Source organism: Zonotrichia albicollis, chromosome 2, assembly GCF_047830755.1.
Source record: "Zonotrichia albicollis isolate bZonAlb1 chromosome 2, bZonAlb1.hap1, whole genome shotgun sequence".
Lineage (NCBI taxonomy): Eukaryota > Metazoa > Chordata > Aves > Passeriformes > Passerellidae > Zonotrichia > Zonotrichia albicollis.
Window position 1 is genome coordinate 3697085 of NC_133820.1, and position 16615 is coordinate 3713699.

The following is a 16615-nucleotide window of genomic DNA, read 5'->3' on the forward strand; positions in this document are numbered from 1 at the left end:
TGTAAGACCTCCAAGCAGTGAATAAAGTTAACTGCAATTCACAGGCTATTGCCTTAAGAAGCTTTGAATGCTTTGATTTTGCTTGCTTGGAAAACACATCTTCCTCTGAAAGGGCTACTGGGCACAATTCCTATCTAAATACCTTTAAAATCTGGCTCCTAATTTCTGGAAATCTTTTTTAGCTCTAGAAGGTAATAGTAACACTAATATTTGAATGAAAAAAATTTCAAGTGAGATACTGAAAAAACTCAACATGGAAGTAACTGGAAATTCATAAATACCTACAAGACATGCTTTGCATCTTTTTCATAAATGATCATACAGATTGTAGCATCTCTGTCGATTAGAAGTTAAAACATCACTAGCTACAAGGCTATAACTGTAGCACTTAAGTATTTCATGTTTTAAAGAGAGAAAGATTGTCAATTTAAAGACAGTGAAGGCAGAAAGTTCATCCTTAGAAAGGATCTGTATTAATTACAAGCAATTTAAATTGATGCTTAAGAAATGGTTACTAAAAACTACAACCAGAACAAAGAAGTTTTCTTCCCCCAAAATGAAAAGATTACTTGTACAATAACCTTTCAGATAAAGCTTTAAGGATTTAAATACTTTCTTACACTTAAACCCAAGATTTCTCCAGCATCTCTATTTTTATGCAAGCTAGCAGTGTTCCATGCTAATGAACATTTAAGCAGTATAATCCAAGGTGTCAGGTTTTAATTTGATTTGTTAACAGATGCACTGTAAGAAAGAAAAATCTCATTCCCATTATCCTTCAGCACTTTAGAGAACAAATTCAGAAAAGAAGAGGACTGAAAGGCAAGCCCGTGTCTAATGGGGGTGATGAACTGCAAGAAAAACTCATTATATGGAAAAGTCCTTAGAGCCAAGTAAAGGCCTCTCCTCTACTGAATTACCACCCTTAGGATAATAAACTACATCCTCTGTTTTGTATTACTTAATTTTTAGTAATTCAAGCATTTCAGTAATGCAAGCATTACTGAAAAATAAGGCTGCAAGTACTCAGTTCTGCTAAGTGCTAATGGTAAGGAAATGCTGCCCATCTAACAAGTGGCTGTAACACCCTTTCCCCTTAAAGGAGGGAGAACTGCACTGCACAGCTCACCCTGTTCTGTATTTCCCACTTGGTGTGGGGAACTCTCAGGTCCTGTCAGCTTCACAAATGGGACTCTGACAGCCTCCTCTCCCAGGGAAGGGCATCTCCACACCCTACACCACTGCCAGCAGGAGCTCCCAAGGATGGGGGTTTCTACAGCCTCCTCTGTTCCCAAAGTTTTACTGACGCTGCTGGCAAGGCAGTGCTCCCTCCCTGTCCTGGACTGTCCCATTTTCCCAGGGCAGCACATAGAGCTCTTCTAACCCCCCAAACCAAAGACAACTGCCAACTACAGTAGTGTTTGGCCAAGCCTGAGATACACTAAGAAACAACATTTATTCCTACTCAGGCAGTGACGCTTTGCTTTAGAGCAACAGACATCAAGCAGCAGCTCAAACTCTTTAACTGCTCCCTCTGACTCCACCTCTGCCATGTTCTCTTCCAGATGCCCACCTTACTCTCCCCAGTCCATTACAAGTTGAACGTTCCTATGTTTCAAGCCTACTATTTTTCTTTCAGCTCCACGACTGCTTTGTTTCCAGCCATCTCCAAAGAGATTGCGACATCTCCAAGTTTACTACAATTCCTGCAGAGACAGACACAGAGAGGTTTGTCTTGGCCTAAGCTTCTCCATGGAGTTAATGAATCCAGGACAGGATTATGTAGTTCACACAGACTGATTTTTGCAAGGAATGGTTGGTGATTCAGCAAAAATAGGCAGGTTTTCCTATTTAAATAACCCCTGAGGGAGCTACATGGCCAAGTTTCAAAATACACACTGCGAGCCTATAAAGCAACACAGGATGTTTGTTTTGTGTAAGACTTCACAAGAATCAAATTTTAGAGGAAGTCAGAGGAAGAAAGAACAAGCTCTCAAAATATAAATTACCTAAAATAAAATGTTTGTCAGCAAAGATGAGATGTGTCAAGGGTGTGTGTGAGGATATCAAGGTAAAAGGAGAGAAAATCTCTCAGCAGAGAGGAAGGAGATGCAGCCTGGAACAAAGGGGAACCAAGTGCCCATCTAGTGATAACAGGTTTCATTCCTGCTTTGCCAGGTTAAAAACAAACATCCTCAAACTGTAACCCATCACAGAGAGGATTCATGATGCCCAAGAGAAACATTACAGCAAAGGACTAAACTAATTCTTTGCTGGAGAGATGGAGATCAAGACCTAATTCCCCATCACAATCACCAAAATCATGGGATGCAGAACAAAACAAGGTTCATCTTGGTTTTCATTTTGTTTCTGTACTTATTTGACCAGTACTGTATGAGATACCTAATAATGGGTAAATCTATTGCTCAAGCAGTTGCTTCACAAAAGAGGCAGAACAACAAAGGGATAACCATGTTAATTTGCTATCAAAACCCTTGTTCTGGTTAAGGAGGCAGCTCACTGAGCTGTCCTGTCTTCAGTGCTCTTCATCTCTCTCAATGAACACAGTCACAAACACAGTGATGAGTTTCTATCAGGTAGAACACCATAATAACTGAGCAGAGCTGGAATTTCCTATCACTATCAAACTAAAAACAACTTTTAAGAGGTCCCCTGAGGAACACTGTTGCTTGATATGTTAGTAAAGACTTTACTGTAGCTTGGATATTTTTCCTCCTAGGAACTCATTAATATTCCAGTGATTTTGTTCCCATGCATTGCACCTTTCCCAGCTCCAGGAATTACATATCCATAAACAGAAAGCAGCTGCCACATGTAGCCATGGGCATCATTGGAAACAGAACCAAGAAAAGCCACGAGACCAAGTATTTACAAGTGAAGAGACAAATTAAAGGAGTCAGAGTGCCAGGAGACAAATAGACATCAGATTCTCTCCAATCATGTTATTTCAGGAGTCTAAATGAAATCAAGTTGGTCTTAAGTGAACACTTAGATTCAGGAAATGAACCCTGTGAATTTTATGAACTACTCCAATCGCTGCCAGTGATACAAAACCACAAATATGATCTCTACATTACAAAAGCAAACTTAAATTAGCAAAGAAATTCAGCTCCCTTTCAAACAAAAAAAAAAGACCAGCACATTTTACTACAGAAAAATAGTTAAAACGTGGCAATGCCAGCTGATAACACCTGACCCCACATACTTTTAAAAAGCCAAACTGAACACATTTCCAAACTGGAAAATGACTGTGATAAATGAAGTACCTAATTCCTGTGACACAGGCTTTGCTTTAAGAATTGCTTGTAATACTGGATCCTCCCATGGTCCACCATCTCGAATGATTCGAGTCACTAGCTCCAGGTTCAGATTCCTGTATTTATTTAGAAGGTTCTGACATTCCTAAGTGCACAAAGAGAAACAATTAGAAAGAACAAAAACATGTTGTCTAAAACAGTAAGATTATCCCAAAGATACAAACCAAGAAAACCCATGCATGGCTGAGTATTTCCTCAGTGAGTAATTTGAGCTACAAAGTCTTTCACTGACCATACAGAAAGCCCTAAAGCAACAACTGATATTATCTACAAATAGCAATACAGAACTGTTGAAGGTCAAATTCAGGCTTCTACAGCCCTCAGAAAGAGCCCTCCATTTGTATAACAATGAAAAACCAACTTGGATTGGAGGTATCACTGGCACACACTGAGACAAGCCTTCACCTCATGGCATCCTGCACAGACTTAGACATGTTGAGCCACATTTGTGATTTCTGAGGGAAAAACTGATTTAAGCCATGAGTCACTAGCCCTCAAGCAATCATTTTTCTCCAGATCTCTGCATAACAGGAATTATGTTTGCCTCTAATATCATGGAATGCTTTAGCCAGCCATTAATTTCACATGTCAAGTTCCCTCTCATCCCCACGCATTATTTGCTGTAAAAGTGTCAACAACACCATTAATCAACAGAAAATTATAGTAATGAGTTAACTAATATTTAAACAAAAAAAGCAGTAGAACAGAGGCTTCCATCCACATACAACTACCTGCTTTTCACTGCCAGTTTGGTTACACAACTGACGCAGAAACAGTGCTGGCACATGAATTTGGAGAAGCAGTAATACACAGGTATCAACATAAAAACAAAGGAAGAGTTTTTTCTCAAACTGCAGTTCCACGAGCAGTATTAATAGAGACAAAACCCAGCTTTTCATCCTTTCTTTCCCCACAGAATTTCCTCTCATGGTGGCACAACCCTAAAAACCCATTCAGGTATTAAAATAAAAGACAACACAAACCAAACCCCACACTTACCTGGCAAAACAAGTTCTTAAATAGGTCACTTATGCAGTTTTACACAAACATACAAAACTCAGTTCCAATCTATCAAAGAACAGACCAACCCATGTTTATACTGACTTGAAGACTTCATTGAGATGAAGCTTTAATTTCAAATTTAGTGATTAAAACCAGAGGGGAAATGTGAGATTTCATGTCATGAACTGAATGACATTAAGCTCTAAATAAACATAAACAAGTGAAGTTTCTTTCACTATAATGGCACATTTCCTCCAGGCCATACAGTCACAAAAACCATCTTTACATCTACTAAAATAATATTAGAAGTTTATAAGAAAGTAGGCAACACTACCTGGATTGAACCTAGAATATCTTTCAAAGGATCTTCATAGAACTCATCCTTTCCAAAGAAGAGCAGCAATTCAAAAAAACTCCTAAAAAACAGAAGTAGTGACAAGTCAAACTAAAAACATGGATTCAAAAAATGAAACTACTCTTAAGTCTCTTGCTTTTAGCAGCACTCAAACCAAAACCAAGAATTCTGTGAATTCTAGACTTGTGCCATGTAGAGTCACTCAAAGATCTCTGGTGGCCAACAATTCCTGATTTCAGGCACTTACTACAAACACACTATTTCATTTCAGCCTGTCTTGCCATAACTGAAGTCTCTCTATTAAGATGTTGGTTTAAAGGTATTAATTATTTTATCTTAAAAAAAAGCTTTTGAAGACTATTTAGTAGAAGACAGCTTTTGTGCAGATATGCAAACAAAACTATGTTCACCTTCTGTGTGGCATTCAAATTCATACAACTTGAATTTTACCACCACCAAGCTTTTAATCAGATCAGATCTTTGTCCAGCAAAATGAATTCAGAAGTGTTACCCCAAAAAGAGGTGGCAGAAATGGGTGAAGAAAGGACTAATACTTTCAAAGCTGCTTCAACTCAAACTGATTTGTCGTCTCCATGGTTTGTATCATCTTAAAATACTGGTCTAGCATTTTAGTTCCTTTAAATCCTGTTACAGAATCAGAGAAGTTGGTAAAAAGCAGCTTTCCAAACCTCCTTTCAATTCAGGTTTTTGTTTATAAAAGCCTCCTTCCAGATAACGCAGTTGAAAGAATTCAATCAGAAACTTGGCAGTCGTGGATCTGCAGTGCAACTGTTCCTGTTCTGCCTGAAGATTCTGAGAAATTTCATTTCTGTTGGAAAAAGTACCAGGCAGGCACTGCACTAATGAGCTGCAATTGCTGATTGACAAAGTCAAGGGCAGCAGACAAGAACTGAGCAATTCTCAGAGGAACAGGCAGGACTTCAAAAACACTGTGCAAATTAAAGGCATTTTTTCTCCTCAGTAACATTTTCATTAAACATGTGCATTCAAATAAGTCTTCATACTCACAGACAAAATTCAGTTTTCTATAGGAATAATGGAAAAGCACCATAAAATTATATTTCCAATAGATTATGCACAAGTTTTTTTTTTTATAACCAATGATTAACTATGCCAAAACCAGGCTTAGAGAAATAGACAGAAACTTATTATGTTCAGTGACAGAATTTCTCTCAAGGCTAAGCCTGTGAATCTCAATTCAAATATGCAATGAAAAAACAATCCCTACCCAAATAAGTATGTGGTTCTGAAAAAAACATGAGCTCATTTCATGTTAAACAAAATTTTGCAGCATACTTGACTCAGGAAAGGTCAGCCCTGAGTCACATCATGATCTGGCAAGCAACCAAACTGGAACTTAAATAATAAGACAAAACTAATTAGAGCAAGTGATGCATGCTTGCATTTAAATTTGTTTTGACTGACTTAAAAAGAGGAACATCGTGCAAAAAAAAAATCTGGAAATCAATAGGGAACAAGTGTAAACTTCAATTTTCTGCTTTATCAATGCACTTACTCACAGGCCAATATAGGAAGCCATCAAAATATTTTTATTTCCTCATCGCCAGCCTCCAGTTAAAATTACTACAGTCAGTTCCAACTTGGTTTATTTCAAAACTGTCTGCAGCACTGCATATCCACATTCATATCCATCTACATCAATCACATCACTGCTTTGGCACCATTATAAAACCCCCTGGTATTAATGCAGATGCTGCTTCATTTGATATGAATAGCAGGGTTATTAAGTATAGGAAATAAACCAGTTGTTCCTGTTAACAGTTTATTGTCTGGTTACCAAGGAAATCTTACTCAAGGATGACAATACAGTCAGGCTGAGTTTTGCTCTCCAAGAACTAAGACCTAATATACACTGAATTTTCAAAAGAGATTCAAGAAGGTTGCCCAGGTAACTGCAGCTACTAAGCCCTGGGATCCCTTTATATCATATCACATGCAAAACTGTGCCAGCCAGGCAGAGGAATAAATAATCTGACATCCTAGAATGGAAACCAATCTCATGGAGTAAACCCAAACTGAAAAACCAAAACAGACAAGGGTCACAGGAACTCAGTGAGCAATTTACTTCTTGATGATCCAGAAGGTATCCATCCAAAAAAATACCTGAATTTCCAGCTTTTTACCTCCCAAGTTTTGCTATTTAAAAGTAGTTTGAAGCCTGTAGGTTTTTTTCTTAAAGCTGGTGAAAAAACCCACTGCAACAGATGTCACTATGTTTTCATGTAACTTTGAAAATTGTCGTCTTATGATGCCATAAATAGTCCTCTCTCAAGCAGTTTCACACACACAAAACAGGAAATGTCCACAGTGAAGCTTCAGCAACATTTAAAGACAGCATTTATTTTTCATTATGTACTTATTACCCTGACACTTTCAGTCTACATGTGGAAAAATAACAAATGCATCAAGAAAATTGAAATAACAGCAAAATTTATGAAACAACATCATGCAGTTCTTGAAGCTGAATGTGACTTTGGGTCAGTTAACTGCATGACAAGTAATTTCCAGAAGCATTTTGATGACTCCAACATAAAAATCCATACAGTTTCCAAGTAATTGACTTCTTTCTTAAGACATTTATCTTAAGTACTTAGCTTATTACATCGCTATATGTACAGAAGTAAAAATTTCAAATTATTTCAAGTTAACTACTGGCAAAGGTTGGTCTTCAAATACTCCAAAATAAGGTTATGATGATCACTTATTTCTTAAGATTATTCATTTTGCCAGACATCCCTTATGACAAAACACCGTCATAGCCAACTTGAATATTTAGCAAGGACACAAAAAAGATAAAAATAAATTCTAATAAGCAATTTTCAGTTCTGTGTAGCTACACCACCTGTAAAACCCCTCTGGGGAGCTGTGAGGATCTGAAACCCTTTCACTGTGCCATGGTAAAGGAAGGAATAACAAAAAAGAAGAAGTACTCACAAAGCAAGGCTACTCAGCACATACTGCACGTGCTCACACTCGGCCGGGAAGGACACGCAGGCAGACGTGAAGCAGCACAGCGCCGTCTGCAGCACCTGCAGCTGAGGCAGGGGCACCTGCCACCTCCCAGCATAGTCTTCAACAACCTAGGCAGAACCATGGAAAAGCACATTATCATCCCAGACATTCTCCTTGGGCAGAAAGAAGCAGCAATGTACACTCCACCTGCTTTAGCTTCCCACCTTCTCCCTCAGGAGCAGTTTGGAACCTACAAAATGCGGCTGGTTTCTGGTTTATGACCTAGATCATGAAAGGAATATCACAAGGGACCTTCAGCTACCCTTTTCAGAGGATAACACAGGAAATACTTTCTTCTTATGCTGTGCCACAGTAGATATTGCACTCTGTATTTAAACACAAGCTTTTATTTTGCAAGGGGATGCAAATTAGAGAGTCTGTAACAACATCCAGACGTTCTCATCTAAAAACTTTCCAAGAGGGGAAGGAGTAGCCTGCACTCTTCCAGCCTTTATGTCAGCAGAGTAACAAACATTCCAGCCCCTCTTCCTTATCTGATCAAATGAGTAAATTTAGCTTTATTTAGACCTAGGATGGATCTAAGGCAACAGCAGCTGAGATGGACCCATACTTGTATGTAGATTTGAAGTTTTCCAAACTTATTTTAGTAATTTGTTTGAAAAACTGTTAGCTTAATGCAGCAAATATCTAAGTCAACTGAAGAACTAGCAGCCTTGTACATAAATACTCTTCCTCTTAAGAAGACTAAATATTTTTTAATATAGTCCTGCCTCACAGATCTATGAAGAGTTCCCTGAAATAGTTTTTGACAAGTCCTTTTACAGAAAACCACAAAAGCCTTAGAAAAACAAAGCAGACAGAAACAAAAAACATCCTTTAAAAGTGTGAGCCTCCAAAAGGTCAAACAAAGGTGGAAATAAAGCATCACTTCCCACCAGGATAGTTCACAATGCTTGCACCTGATGGGCACAGTATAGACACATTCATAAATCAGTTCAAGCAATAAAGCAACATTTTGTGTCCTACTGTACATCCTTCACCTCCAGGACTCATCTGACCCCACTGTAAGCTCAGTGAGGAATTGCTGGGCAGGGAACAGCCTCTCCCCAAAAAAAGCCATCAGTCCCAGTCTGCACCAGCTCCTCTGCCCCACAAACACCAGAGCCAGCAGACAAAGGAACACAGCAGCAACACCACCTTGGCCTGGTCTGCAGCTCAAATGTACCAAAACAGAAACAGCCCCCCATCCCAAACTGCTCAGGAAAAACAGGAATAGCCAACTATTCCTGAATGTAGATAACCTGAAACCCTGAATTCATCAGCCACAGGAAAAAAAGAACTCTAACTGGTCAATTCTCAGCAGACTTGCAACAATCGGGAAGAGATGGGGTGTGGGGAGTGTGTGTGGACAAAAAGCTAACCCAGGTATAAAATAATAAATTCCAAACAACACTTCACACACATTCTATACAGAAAGAGAGGCAGGGAATACTGTGTACTTCAAGGTCTGTTTCTAAGTTCTCATGAAATAACTTTTCCTGTAATAGAAACCAAGCTCTTCTTTTGTACTGAATACTGAAGATACCATACTTTGAACGAGGACTGCAAAGTAGAACATAAGCAAAAGTTTATCAGCACACTTTGAACAGGCACATCAATTTCAATACAGTGAAATCAACCAAGAAAAAAACAACATAACATTGTCAAAACAGAGCGGCCTTGTTCAATACACAGAAAACCAGAAGGGAAGCAACCCTTTTTCATGTGACTTTCTGCAACAGGTGCTTTCAAAGTCTCTGTTTGAGCGCAATTTTTAATCTCCTTAAAGCATCACCCCTCAGTCTGTCTGTACCTGGCATTGCCAAGAACCATAAAGGGACTGGGCCTTTTTGCTTTCCCTCTCTCATTCAGAGCAGATCAAGGCACTAAAAGGAGGCTGAAGCACCTTCCTGACACCAAATCCCCCACTCAGCTCCATCCTTGCCCCACACCAACACACTGCTTCCCCTCCTTTAACACGTTTTAGCAACTTGGAGGAAAATCCAAGACTCAGATGTGTCCCCTTAAAAAAATCAAAACCAGACTCATCAAAAACTTCCGAGCACACAGCTAAGACAGCTAACCCCAAAAATAACAAGGTACTAAGTAAAAACCTGGACTGTAGCAGTGAAACAACAGCTTTTCTTGGAATTTTATGTTTTAACTGATTAATCATACACATATAAGTGATTAAATATGCACATATAAAATTATGTTATGACTGTTTAATTCTATAGATATATTTTAAGTGATTAAATATGCACATATAACGTTATTTGGCTGTATTTCAAAGACTTGAGAAACAGCATTGCAAATAATTAGATTTGCAAATACGCAGGACACAAACCCCAAATGTTTTATGCAGTGCTAGGCTGGAAGTTCTTTTTACAGCTTTTCCTATTCCTCCATACAAGAACAAAAAAGAAACTAAAAATCCCACCAATTTTAAAAGTTGATCATGACTAGAATTTCAAGCAAAGTTACTCCCATAGGTTCTTGTGAGATTCAACAGTAAAGTCACCACAGGATTAAACCCACAACAATTCTGTGAGTTTTTCTCTTCATAGTTTTCAGACATAGAAAGCTTCTTGGCAAATGCAATGGTTGTCATTCAGTACAATAAACATATGTAAGGGTTGTCACGTGAGAGGACAAACCCAAAAAAGCCATGCTTAGAAAAACCAAAGTTTCCTGAAAATTAAAATCCTTAATTAAAAGCACTCACCACAGTTGCCTGATCAGCAGAAATACCAGAGCAGCTCAGATACCAAAGTTCAGCTCTAGAACTTGAGTACTACTACATTTACTCTTCCTGGAAACATCACAGCTTTTTAACTGTCTTTTGAACCTGCTCAGTGGATGAAGAGCATTTTGTCCATGTCTTTACAAATAAGGATTTTACTATAAAAATAGAGAGTAGGAAAAGCCTTATGATTTTAGGATAATATGAAATATTACTTGACACATACAAGTTGAAAATGGCTTTATACTAAAATATGTAAGCAATGCCTTTACTGAAATTCACATGTGTATATTATATAAGAAGTAACCAAACATAATCACACTCTGGCAAAAGAAAACACATCACCCAGCAACAGCATGATGCATCCATGAGACAAGTTACTACCCTTCCAGCTAAATGCTTTCTCCCTACTCTTAATCACCAAAATCTCATCCATCTCCTCAGCCTGCTTCAGGCAAGAACAATTCCCAAGATCGGCTACCCATATGTCCATTACATTTAGCCCAGACAAAAAAAAGTTACGTATGTTTATATTCTGTCACTTGCACAACAGTGAAAACTATACATTAATTCTAGAAAAGCAGTTTGGACTGATTGGAGCAGTGATGTATGGCTGAGAGGTAAAAGCACGTACTCAAAAGTAGAAATATTCCTCCTTATCTTTTGATTAGCACCTCACCCCCCCAGATGAAAAAGTCAACTAATGAGAGGCATTGTTTTGCTCACATATGAAAGGGAGATCTGCCAATCTTGTAAACACAAAGATGCTCACATCCCCATCCACAGGCAACCAGTAAAATTCAGTTTATTAGGTGTATCAATGAAGAAGTACAATTACTTTTCCCCATCTAAACAAAAGGACGAAATTTCTGCAGTTTTGTATTAGCTCCTGCACCACGCGTGCCTTTTCTAACTTGAACAAGCCCACGTAGCAAGGGCATCAAACTCAAGCATAACTCACTGGAGATCCTTCCTTTAGGTATAAAAACCTGCAACTCCTTTCTAAGTTATAATCCTGATACGTTTTTTCCAAGAAAAAATAACAAGCTTCTTTCCATGCAAAAGCTATACTTATTGAAAAGGCATTAAAACCTGAAGAAGCAGCAATACCTAAAAGTTCGAAAGTATCAAAGAAGAAAGTTTCAGAGAAGTCAAAAGATGTTACAAAGATCAGGAAAAGCCTACAATGTATTGCACAAATGTACAAATGTTTCTTTTGGAAAAGACTAACTCCTTAATCCTACTTGTAAAACAGGGAGATCATTTCCCAGGGTAACGCTGAAAGGACAGCAGGCACAAAAGCTGAAGAGAATCACCCTGAGTATGTGAATAAGAAAAGATTTTACGATGTTAACGACAAGAGCACTGAAGAACTAGAAGCCTGGAGGAGTCAATCTTCACATAAAGAGCTTGCAAATCAACCCCTATTGTGAAATCTCACGGACTGACTGAGGAGCCAAGTGCACTTCACCCACCAAAGCCCAGCTTTGCATGACAGACCCTTATCAGCCTTCCCATCAAATGTCAGGGGAAGGAGTGACAGCACCGAACCCAGGCCAAGGACACCCTTGTGCACACACCGGTAAATCCTCACACTGCTGGACACTCAGCTCAGCACTAAAAACCACGTGGATTTCCTTTTGAACATTAATTCATTAGGAACTCAAGCAGCACAATACTAAACTACCAACAACTAAACTGAACACACTGGTTTCCACCAGTCTCACATGTAAAAAACGCCACGACATGGTGAATTTTAAATTTAAATAGTTTCCAGTACTTACAGAACTCTTTGAAATTTAGCTACTGAAATGTATGATAGGCCCTTTCAAGCTTTTATGTAACAAGCAATAGCAACATCCAAAAACATGAAAAAGTAAAATATTACTTACAACAGCAGTCTTAAAATTTGAGCCATTAACAAGGAAAAAGCGTACTTGTTCAGGAAGGTACAAAAACCCCAAAACAACAAAATCACAAATTACTACATGAGCAAATAAGTGGTGCAAAATTACAGATTGTGTTTTTCAGAGACATAAGCTTCAAGGATGCTGAAGAAATCACTTTTCACTGCTAGTATGCATGTGAGCAACACTTCAGTAGCTGAGCATTAAAATGGTGTATGTCGATTAATTATGGATCCCAAAGGCCCAAAATAAAAGTCTGGCAGAACCTAAAGGTTTGGGAAGGTTTCCTTTGCCCTTGTTTTGGTTTTCTTTTTTAATATAAAAACAACAACCACTATTGATCCAAACTCCAGGGTAAGAGACAAAAACAAATACTTCGAAATTTAGGCACAAAAACTGTGAAACAACATGAACCCCAAAGTCAGAAGAACAAACATCTAAAGTTGTATATTTTTTTACTTCCATCACCACAAAGCAAGATGAACAACAGCTGAGTCACAAACCTCTCCCTGCCTTTTTTTACCTGCTAAAATAAACCCAGGAAACACTATCTTCTCTGGTGTGTTACTATATTTTACTGAACTTTTTTTTATAAGCCCAAGAATTGTTTTTCCACCAATTAATGTAAGCAAAGGAGGTAATCTTTCTTTCAGGAATGGGATCATGCTGGAAGGCTGTAAGCTGATGCCACAGGAAGAAGAGATCAAGGAGTGTTTACCCCCCACAGCATCACCTTGTTACTTGAGATGAACTCACCTCGTGTTTATTCCAGGCAGTACCAACAACATCAAACATCTAGTCCAGTTATGCAGCCCTGAGAAATGCTGCAAGCAACTTGTAATATTATCATATTAAAGTTATTAGAAAATCTCAAAAAAGAAGCTAATTTCTTTTTCTAGTTAATAAAACTGTACCCACTTCCATTGTAATGAAGGAAGCTACATCCATTTCCCAACTCACCATTCAAGTTTGTTTTTAAGCCATACAAAATTGGAAAGTCATCAATCTAATTCCAAAAGTATTCCCCTTAACCCTCATCCCAAAAAAGTCCCCATCTATTCTGTTTTTACTGCCCTTCATCACTTAGATTTCTGTGTCACAGGAACATCTCAATGGCTACAGTTCCTGAAAAACCTCCTGAAAAAAATTCATATTCTGCATACAAACACAAGCTGAAACTCTTCCAAACACTTAGGCTGAGGGAGTTTCTTCTAGGTACCACCTTTCAAATGTCTTTAACTTACAAAGTAGTTACAGATGCGTTGTTCTGTTGCCTGCCAAAGCTGGGAACAGCAGATTTGCTTTTCCCAACATCCAAGTGGGCCTGGAACTCCACAAATAAGAAAAGCCACATCAGCAAATTGGAGAAAGTAACACAGAAACAGCTGGTGAGATGCATAAGCTGGGCACTTGACTCATCTTCCAACTGCCTTTTTTCCCTTCCAGCCACAAAAAGCTTGATTTCTGCTTTGCCCATGTCATCAATCTCAAATAGCATTCCAAGAAAACATTTTATTCCATTCTGCCTTGAAGGATCCAGACTGCAATGACTCTCTATGACCACAAACACCCACAAGACCCAGATCCCAAAACTACAAATGGGCTTCAAGATGCCACGTTCCAGCTGCATCTTGGATCACTAAATTGTCATGATCCATAAATTTATGGAAAATGCTCTCATAATCCTGACACCTCATCTTTTTTAAACTGGCACTTTATCAAACCAAAACAAGTTGAGTTACAATACTCCAGGCCTCCAGAGAACTGAATCTGGCTGTTTACAGCAGGTTTTTTACCTTTCTAACATCACTTAAGGATAAAAGATGTGCACAGCAATGCATTTCAAGCTCTAAGCCACTCTCTTAAAGAAATAGGATGCTTTGTGTACAGAAAACATACCTACAGACTAAAAAAAGCTTTATATACCCTTTGCCTCATTTATCCTGCAGTTCTCAGGATGTGAACTGTGAGATGCTCAGACTTTATCAGCTTAACTACAAGCAATCTAAACAAAATGATTTCCAGGTGACAGCAAGCTCCAGCACTATGTCTGAAGCACAGCCAAGTGTTTTGATAGGTTGTTATTCTGAAAATAACAATGTTTCTTTTGGGGAGTCCAAACTCACCGCACCATCACTAAGCAACTATTTCTACAACTGCTGTTCCACTTAGGGCACAAAACCAGGGGCACAGGAGGCAAACCAGGACCTTGAGAAGGGCCAAATGGGTATAAAGACAAGCAAAACTGTGTTAGCAGTGCAAAGTGGAGTGAGGTGGGAAGGCTCAGTCAGCACAGCAGCCAAACACATCCTCTAGGAGATCTGGATAGAAAAGTACAAACATATGTTACATGTATAGTTACACAGTGTCAATCCCAGGAGGAAAAATGAGCTCATGTGGAGCACATACAACTTCATTTGTTGTCAATCCATGAATGTCACACAGCTACAGGCTTTTCACACCATCACACCCCTTAGGATCTTGTGTTTATGTAGTTAAATCAGCAGAAAACCCCATTACTAAAAAGCATGTTTAAACAAAACACTGATTACCTTGAGCACATGACTGCTGTTCACACCAGGCCAAATTTACACAAAACAAGCAAAAAGAAAAGAAACCCTGGGGACAAACTGTTAATATATTAACTTACTCTCATCAAGATTATTCAAACTAAGCAATGTTGAAAAGGAAGTTTAAAAGAAAAGGAGCAGAGCCCTTTACATACTCAGAACATTGACTGCTTTTCTGGAGAGCTCATCAACTCAAAGTAGGGGAAAGAGTTCGGCAATCTCCCTACACACAAAAATCTGCATAAATCAACACGAGATATATAACACATAAAACACTTGTGATACAAATCTTCCAAAGGAAAATAATTCTTCTGCTCTTGTCCTCTTCTGTTTCCTAATTCATACTTTGCCCTGGAACTGGCATTAGTACATGAAGCTATCACCTTGTCTGGACTTCCTCAACACAATGAATCCAACATAGAGTAAGCACAGAGAGAAGAAATTAAGATAAAACCCCCAGGGTCGAGCAAAAGTAAATGTCTTTCCAAACAGCCAACATAATCAAATATGGTTGTCATTCCTCACAGCTGTAGAAAATGCCAGACGTCCAAAACATTTGCTTCTCCTTTTACTGGCTCTGCAATTCTTGAGAAATTATAAAACAGAAGAAAATATGAAAGGATGAACAGCCCCAAAAAGCAACTCATGGACTTAAGTGAGCAGAATGCCCCCTGATATTATTGTAAGCACATATAACAGTGAATTATATTTCAAACAGGGTGTTTCACTGAACAACGAAACAAGAACAAAGTGACACCATGGCATCACACTTTTGTAGAAGGCAGAAGACAACTGTAGAGGTGAGATAAGTCAAAAAGTTGATAAAATGAAGCAGTTCTGCGTAAAATAACCTCTGGGCTGTGTCTTGGGCAGCAGCAAGTGGCGTGGCTGGAGTACACCAAAGGCAACTAACGCTCCATCCACACCTGCTGATGAAAGCAACCGGGAGCAGCAACCTGTTGGTGCTTGTCACTTCGCAAGGCACCCCTAAGGGGCTTGCGAGGAGCACAAGAACCCCGGGCACGCATTGACAAAACGCTGCTTTTCAAAGGACAAAACCCTAAAAAATCACAGAACACCCTGGTCTAATCCGGTCAGCGAGACGAGAACTGTTCCCGAGGCCCATGTCGCCTCTCGGCCACGCAGGCGAGGCCACCGGGAGCGTCCTGCCCGCAGCACCGGCAGCACCACGCGTGTCCCCGCAGCCGCCCCCGGCTCTCCCCGCCCGCTCCCGCCCCGGGACCCGCCTCGCCTTCCCTCCGTGCTCCCCGGGAGCCTCCCTGCCCGCCCGGCCCCGCTCCCCCGGGCCGCGCCCCGCACCCGCTCCTCGGCCCGGCAGCGCGAGGGCCCGGCCCGGCTCCCTCCCCGCTGACCCGGCGCTGCCCCCGCGCCGCGGCGCTCACCTGGCAGAAGCGGCGGCAGTAGTACTGGCTGCGGAGCAGAGCGGGCAGCCCAGCCAGGAGCCCCGGCGCCGCCAGCGCCTCCAGCTCCTCGCTGAGCCGCTCCGACTCCTGGTCGCTCTCGTCTTCCGCCATGGCGGCCCCGCCGCCCCGCGCGTACCGAGCGCCCCCGCCCCGCCCCGCCGCGCCGGAAGAGCCGCCCCCGCCGCGCCGCCAGGCGTCCGGCCACGCCCCCGCCGTGCCGCA

At 40.2% G+C, this 16615-nt stretch overlaps 1 protein-coding gene across 1 annotated transcript in view; it reads right to left on the bottom strand.

Moving 5' to 3' along the window:
- ZNF654 (zinc finger protein 654) overlaps nucleotides 1-16560 on the bottom strand; it is a 31390-nt gene extending 14830 nt beyond the window's left edge. The window contains exons 1-4 of the mRNA XM_005491413.4: nucleotides 16373-16560; nucleotides 7672-7817; nucleotides 4675-4756; nucleotides 3288-3423 (exon numbers count right to left, since the gene is read on the bottom strand). Of these exons, the coding sequence (XP_005491470.3) occupies nucleotides 3288-3423; nucleotides 4675-4756; nucleotides 7672-7817; nucleotides 16373-16504 (496 nt within the window). The 5' untranslated portion in view covers nucleotides 16505-16560. The remainder of the gene's footprint in view (nucleotides 1-3287; nucleotides 3424-4674; nucleotides 4757-7671; nucleotides 7818-16372) is intronic.
- Between the last annotated feature and the right edge of the window lie 55 nt (nucleotides 16561-16615).